Source organism: Myotis brandtii, unplaced genomic scaffold (genome assembly GCF_000412655.1).
Source record: "Myotis brandtii unplaced genomic scaffold, ASM41265v1 scaffold220, whole genome shotgun sequence".
Classification (NCBI taxonomy): Eukaryota; Metazoa; Chordata; class Mammalia; order Chiroptera; family Vespertilionidae; genus Myotis; species Myotis brandtii.
Genome location: NW_005358250.1, coordinates 2161910 through 2169633, shown reverse-complemented (window position 1 = coordinate 2169633; position 7724 = coordinate 2161910). Strand labels below are relative to the sequence as shown.

The window sequence follows — 7724 nt, the reverse complement described above, 5'->3', positions numbered from 1 at the left end:
TTATATTTATATTTAAAGAGTTCAGGCTGAAACCATGTGTGGAGGTGGGAATTGGGGCAAGGTACCAACATACTGAGAACTGGCTGACAACTACTGTAGCTCACTGCCATGTGCATTAAGTATGAAACTGCTTCGTTCACAGAGCAGAGCACTCATTTGTCTGTAGAAGTTTCAGAGTAGGGAAGTGACTCCTGGAACCACGTCTTGTTCCTGCAGGTCATGCCGGGAAAGCTGATGGACTGCCCACTGCCTCTCTGCTGACTTCTGAGCTTCTCCCAGGCTCCAGCCTCGCCTTCCCAGCTGTGACTCTGACTCTGTGGTAAGCCTTCCTTTTCAATGCTTTTGTATTACTCCACAATCACAGAGAGGACCTACGGCAGGTGGGATCTCACAGGGCTGGGCCCAATTAAAGATTTTGGTGAGAATACGAAAAAGGCAACAGAGCCATAGACTCAGTAAGTTTGGTGGGAGAATTGGATTCTTTTCTTTTTAAAGCCACTGAAGTTTTCTAAGACACCTTTTGGCCCCACCTCCCTCGAGTGTGTTAGTTGATATTTCAGCCCCGGCATTCCAAGAAACTGGACCGTTATCTCCAGCAGTTCTTACCTCTTTGCATCCTCTGATAGAATATTCTTTGAATGAACGTATATCGTCAATGAGTAGGTTCATGAGGCGTAGTTTGTCAGCAAACCCTACTACAATGAAGTGACCAGACGGGTGAAGGCTGATGGTATAGGCCTCTTCCTGGTATTCCTTGTAGAGTTCCAGAGTGCTGTGAGGAAGGTCAATTACTGCATTATCAGTCTAGCCTGCTAAATCCCTCGAGCCCTCCCCTGGTATGTATTTTTTATCACAGCATTTGAGACACTTTGTTGCTTGCAATGATTGCTTTCCCTCTTTTCTAGAGTTTGGTTATTTGAAGATAGGAGCAATGAGTATGGCAAGTAGGGAGACTGGTCAGGGGGTTATCTAGTGATGCTGAATGTGCAGCTCCATTTAGATTTCCCAAATCAGAAGGATTTCACATTTTATCTTTCAGCAGCCCCAGCAACTGCGCACAAGAACAAAGAAATTATGGTGTGGGGCCAATCTAGGTCACAGATTCTCAGGGAAGCTATGCCAGGAGGCAAAAAATATCACTAGGGAGTTGAGGGGGGTTGCAGGCAATGAGGAGAGAAAAAAGGATAAATAACAGTCTGGCGAGCTCTCTGAGGTCAAAAGCAGATCTAGTGGGAGTAAGGGGGTAGGAGAGCTGGAAGGACATAGGAGGTCATGGAATAAGGTGAGATACTGGAGTCCCTAGAGCCTAGCACAGTGTCTGGCATGGAGCAAGCATTTAATAAAGCACAAAGTCATTTTCTAGCTCATATAAGAGTGAAAAGAGAAGGCAGTTGACTGACTTGACTTAAAAATAATTTTTTTTCCCAACTGAAAGCTTCTAAGTAATTAAAATTTAAAACTCTCTAAAATAACTCACATGAAAGATTTAACAACCCAAATCCTGCATATTAAAGTAACAGAGCCTTTGCATTCCTTACTTTGACTCATAATTCCAGATGCGTATGGATCGGTCCAGAGAACAGGTGGCAATGAGGGGTTTGCGGATGCAAGTAGCCAGACCGGTGATGGATGCTGAGTGTAATGGGTACATCAGGTACTCAAAGTGGGCAGGCTCCCCCTGGAGAAATCATAGAGAATGAGATCTGGCAAAGTGAGCAAAAGGCTGGCTGTGCATTTCAGCTTTCATACTATCTAAGGACATTAGCAGGCTGGGAACCAATCATGTTAATATTATGCATATTTTCCTAAGCCTATATTATTTTAAAACATTATTCCAGCCCTAACCGGTTTGGCTCAGTGGATAGAGCGTCGGCCTGCGGACTCAAGGGTCCCGGGTTCGATTCCGGTCAAGGGCATGTACCTTGGTTGCGGGCACATCCCCAGTAGGAGGTGTGCATGTACCTTGGTTGCAGGCACATCCCTAGTGGGAGTGTGCAGGAGGCAGCTGATCGGTGTTTCTCTCTCATCGATGTTTCTAACTCTCTATCCCTCTCCCTTCCTCTCGGTAAAAAATCAATAAAATATTTAAAAAAAACCATTATTCCAATGGCAATAAAATATTTTATTCCAAGAATATACCAGAATTTTTAATTTAGCCATTCCTCTACGGTGGGGACATTTAAGTGGTCTCCAATTTTCCTTACTTGGGAATAACTAGACTAATTTCCTTGCAGTAAGTCTGTGTACCTCTGATTATTTCCTCAGATGCTGCCGGCATTAAGCTTTGTTATTGTAACCAAGTGCCTGACGGTCAGCTTTGATTGTTGAGGCATCTGTTTGAAAACATCATCTTGAAGAAACATATTGCCAGCTCTATAAGCCCAGCAAAACAGCCAGATAAGGAACCAAGCCACCCCTTCTTTCAGAAAACCCTGGATAACCGAGATAACTGATGACTTCAGGGATACCGCTTCTCTCCTCCATGCCCTAATTCCCACTCTGAGACTGTCAATTAGGCACTAAAGAATGAACCTGAACAACCCTAGACGCCCCACCCTTGTGCCCTACCAAAGGCAGAGAGCCCCAGGTCTGTGTTCTCTCTCCACCTGTGACCTCTCTGTGAGGCCCCTGGGCACATGCTGTGTACCCACCAAGACCTGCTCCTCCAACTTCCCTGATGGTTTTTGTTGGAGTGCATCCTACAATCATTAAGAACCACAAAGGCCAGTCCAGCTACAACACTGGCCCCTGTGGGGGAAACATGTGGGCCTGGGCCAGTGCTTGGGGCCTTCCTAGCTGATAGCATGACTATCAATAGGCTGGGACTGACACAACGGACCCAGTCCTAGAATGGGATGCAGAGAAACATGGTAGGGATGATTTTAAGAATCTTGATCAGTACTGCCAAATTTCTCCCCAGGGAGGCCAGTTACTCTACCTCCAGCAGCAATGAGACTTGGGTGAATGACTTCCAATTAAAATGTATCCTATTACACTGTGTGTATAGGTTCCAGATGTCTGCCATCAGAGGCATTTTACCTGGGACACCTGCATGAGGAGTGATGATTGGGAAATATAATGAGGTGTAGATATTTTGGGTCTGTTCCCAGGACAAAGCAAAAGCTGAGATGCGAATTCCTTCACATTCTGCATCATCCATCCTTTTCTACTGCCTCAGAGAAAGAGGTGCTGTGCTGGGGAGGGGGGCAGGCACCCATTCTTCTCCATCTGTTACCCCTTCTTTCTCTAGTACCTTCAAACGTTTGCCTCTATTAGCTTTGTTCTCTGAAGGATGAGCAAGAACTAATATGGGGAAGAGAGGAGGAAAGAGCGTTCCAGGCAGACAGGACAGTGTTTGCACAAGCCTCTTGGCAGGAAGGAACATGCAGAGTCACAGTGATGGGAAAGGTCAGCCTTATTAGGTGGAATGATGGGATGGGCTGGGGCAGCCAAGTTTGGTCTCCTCAAGAGCACAGGGAGGCCACTGAGGGGTCACAGCTGTGATGACGGTGGTGGTGGTGGAGGAGGTTGTATCTTGCAGTGACCAGATATGGGTTTTGAAAAGACCACTTTAGCATCAAAATGGAGTATAACTCAGGGGCAGGAAGGTAGAGCGTAGGCATAGGCACAGGCAGAAGACTTTTACAGTCGAGGAGAGAGAATGGGAATGCTCCCCTCCATAGAAGAGCCAACTTCTCTGGCCTAGTTCTTTCCTCCCCATGCAGACTTCCTTCTCAGAGGCCCTGCCACCTGGAGGGAGAGAGGATCTGCAATGAGCTCACCCCTCCAGACAGAGAAAGTGAACAAATTGGAGATCTGGCCATCAAATTAGTCCTTTTTGAGTGAATTAGTTCCCCCAGGTGAAATGATAAAAATAGTTTCTAAATCTGCAGGTTAAAAACAGCGCTGGATTCATGGTACCACAAGTGTAGGTGGCCAGAAAGACCCCACCTGAGAGCACTGGGCAGACAGCATTATCTCCTTTACTTACTTCTTATGAAAACAACCTGTGTCCATTGATGGATAGACGAATAAAGAAGAGGTGGCATATACATACAACAGACTACTACTCAGCTATAAAAAAGGTGAAATCCTGCCATTTGCCACAACACGGATGGACCTGGAGGGTATTGCACTAAGTAAAATAAGTCAGGTGGGTGCCCTCATGGGAAAAGACAAATGCCATATGAACTTCACTTGTATGTGGAATATTAAAAACCAACTAACAAGCAAAAAAGCAAAAACAAGCTCAGAGAGGCAGATGACAGATTGGTGGTTGGGGTGAAGACGGGCAGGAGGGCAGAATGGGGAAAAGGGTTCAATTGTATGGTGATGGATGGAAACTAGACTTTTGATGGTAAGCACGATGTAGTATGTACAAATGTCAAATTATAATGTTAGACACCTGAAATTTATATATGTTACCTCAAAAAAGAAAGAAAGAAAGAAAATAAAAGAAAAAGAGGCTATGTCTTACAATCTCCCGCTGAAAATATGTGGAAAGTGATGCCCAGAAAGGTTTAATCCAAAGAAATTTATCCAAAGTCACATAGTAACTTTTAAGTAGTAGTTCCCAAACTTTCAAAAACTCATTTGATGTGTGATACTTTCAAAAATGCTCTACTGGATAGCACCTTTAAAAAAACTGAGATATACCTGACATATAACATTGCATTCTTTTGGGATATACAACATGATTTGATATATGGGCCTGTTAGCTTTTAAATACACTTAGATCTCGCTTACCTTAAAAACAAAACAATTCTCTCTCTTCAGCCTCATCTCTACACCTCATTCTATGAGGCCAGTATTACCCTGAGACCAAAAGCAGACAAAGGCATCAAGAAAAAAACTAGAGACCAATTCTGCTACGAAGACAGATGAGAAAAGTCTGGACAGAAACGTTGCTGGGAGAGACTTGCCTTGCTGATCTCCGTCAGGGACATGGTGATGCTGTAGAGTTGGTTCTTACTGGTGCTGACAAGCAGGGTTTCCTCTGAGGGGCTGAAGCACAAGCAGAGGATGTCCTGTTTGTCAGACTGACTCGGGTCGTTGCTCTGCGGGTCCACAGGAATCTGCCCACAACACAAGACGGCTGTCAGTGACGTGCCCGCATCATCGGCGGGTTCCCTCAGGTGTAATGAACTAGGACTCCCAGACCAGCATGGCTCCGATCCCCTCAGAGGTAGGGAAGGGAGGGGGGCTTGAGTTGCCTCTGTTTCTGTGGGTTTCATATTCACCTTGAAGTGATTAGTGGCTGAATAATAAGACAATGGCACACGTAGAAATGATCGATCTGCACCTGCCCAGCTGAGATCTCCTCTGAAAACAAGTGTCAGTCGAACTCCCACTCACTCCCACTCTTGAATTCACTTGGGATAGGTTGTGTACCCCAGGGCAGGCGCCCACCTGCACCGAGGATACCAGCGTGCGCTTCAGGGCGGCAGAGGGGAAGGTGACAGCCCCTCTTCCATGTGGGTAGATGCCAGGGCAGAGAAAAGAGAAGGGGTCACACAGCTCCTGCCAGCAGTCTCTGAGGGGGCCTGTACTTCCCAGGTAGGCATTATAAAATTAGATTTCCTTTTCCCTGCTATTGCTTTTCTTCTATGAACAACCAAGCTTCTTGAAAGGTTGGCCTACACATACCATCTCCTCTTCCTTATCACCCACTCAGTTCTTAATTCCTTATCATTTGATAAATAAAATTTCCTTTCACTGTCCTCATACGCATTAGAAATGTCCTTATCACCAAAGCCAGATGCTCAGTCCTCATCCTCTTGACTTTTCTAGAGCCTGCAGCTGTGATGGCGGCACTGCCTCCCTGGGGTCCAGGACACCGGGCTCTCCTGTTTCCCTCCCTCTGCCTGGAGTTCTTCACCCTTCTTCACATAGTCAATTGCCCCTGCTCCACAGGACAATGAAGGCTCTGGGAAGTCCCTGACCTGCACTGCGCTGGGCTGGGCGGCCACTGATATTCCCTCATTGTGCCCATGGCACCTGATAGTTCCCTCTGCTGTCACATTTGTGTGACACTCTGCTGTGTACAGTAAAATGGGAGCCCGCAGACCTGGGACCTTGTGTGTGCTGCCCCATTGCTGTCTCCCACAAAACTGAAGATACACAGATTTTGCTGGATTCAGATGCTCATCTTAAGCAGCAGAGTCACGTCTAACTCATTCAATGTGTGTTTAGCTGCTTCCTGTCCAGGGCCCCGCAATGGCCCACCCTCTCTCGCAGGCAGAGCACTCTCTTGAGCTTATGCTTCTCCACTCAGGAACAGGCTGTCCGGCACACACTCCTCAGGTTGGAGCTCTTTCACCCACACGAGTTCTCATCTTTTCCCTTCAAGTGATGTCAGTCCCTCTCCATTGGGGAACACAAGGTATCCCAAGTACACCACCCGCTCCCTGTCAGTGATGCCTTTGCTTAATTTGTTCCTTCCACCTGGAATTCCTAATCTGTTTCTTTTAAGTGCTACCCATCCTCTGTTTCTTCAACAATTACAATCAAACACCCAGAAGCCTTCCTGGTTCTTCCCAAACTAGATATGCTCTCTCTTCAAAACAGTTTGTATCATTTATTCCACACACATTTACTAAATGCTCACTGTGTGCGTGGTAGTACGCCGGACATTAAATATCATTATGTATCATCGTAATACAATTTTTCATGGGAGCACTAAGCGTCAAAGAGAAATAGAATTTGCCAAAGTTCTCTCCCAGGATTGAAATCCAGATCATCCCAGTTCTAAACCCCAATTCTGTCCAACCCATCCTAAAACTTCCTCAGGACAAATGGCTCAAATCCCCATTGCTGCTCAGTGCTACACCCCCTTCTCCCCATCAAACTCCTTGTCAGTGCTCTGCTGCTGGAGAACAAATGTCAGTAGGACCCCAGTTTTGCTTATTCCTTCTCTCCTTACCCGGATTTCCCTGCTCTCATGATAAAAATCCTTGTCTTCCATCTTCTCAAACAGTAGAACTCTCCCTGGCCCAGCAGAACAGGCAAATCCCTTTGAGTAGGCTGCAATGGCAAACACCTGGGGCATGGACTGCTGGGTGTGGCTATCAGTCTCCAAGATCTGTTCAAAGGAAGGGACTGGGGAACTGAGTGTTGGAAATTCGATCAAGCTAGAAAAAGAAAACAGCATGTAAAGTTTACAGAGACGATCCCCAGGAGAGGAATTCTGCTAGGGATGAGAAAGAAGGGCTGCCCTTGGGTGTGGGAGAAACCACCCAGTGTGAACCCCTTTCCCATTGCCAAAACACTGCCCTTTGCCCTGGGAATGCCACACAAACTCCAAAGGAAGATTGGAAAGTTACACATTTATTTGGTAGTCTCACAACCCTGTGTGGTCACTACTACTATTGTCATAATCTACACTAATAAAAGAGAAACATGGTAATTAGCGTACGACCGCTACCCTTTTCATTGGCTAATCAGTGAGTATATGCAAATTAACTGTCAGCCAAGATGGCGGCCGGCAGCCAGGCACTGAAGCGAGCACGAGGCTTGCTTGCTGCAGACTCCAACGTTCCCCGCCACACTTGCCGGCCTCTCATCTGCAACTCTAAGCAACTATATACTATGTTGCAAATAAGAAGCTAAACAAAACCCCAGAAAAGGGCTTCCATTCAGCCGGGCTCGGACCGCAACATTGTATCGATGTTTTCAGCAGCGAGGCCTCAGAGCTAAAGCTGGCCCAGAATAAAAAAAAAAAGAGA

At 46.3% G+C, this 7724-nt stretch overlaps 1 protein-coding gene and 1 long non-coding RNA gene across 2 annotated transcripts in view; one reads left to right on the top strand and one right to left on the bottom strand.

Annotated features, from left to right (window-relative positions):
- Positions 1–4046, top strand: part of LOC106726063 — a 4397-nt gene extending 351 nt beyond the window's left edge. Inside the window, exons 2-3 of the long non-coding RNA XR_001362078.1 lie at positions 217–319; positions 3894–4046. This is a non-coding gene — a long non-coding RNA (uncharacterized LOC106726063). The remainder of the gene's footprint in view (positions 1–216; positions 320–3893) is intronic.
- Positions 1–7724, bottom strand: part of CFAP57 (cilia and flagella associated protein 57) — a 59738-nt gene that overhangs the window by 43020 nt on the left and 8994 nt on the right. Inside the window, exons 5-8 of the mRNA XM_005866082.2 lie at positions 6923–7130; positions 4923–5075; positions 1539–1678; positions 607–772 (exon numbers count right to left, since the gene is read on the bottom strand). Coding sequence (XP_005866144.1) covers positions 607–772; positions 1539–1678; positions 4923–5075; positions 6923–7130 — 667 coding nt within the window. The remainder of the gene's footprint in view (positions 1–606; positions 773–1538; positions 1679–4922; positions 5076–6922; positions 7131–7724) is intronic.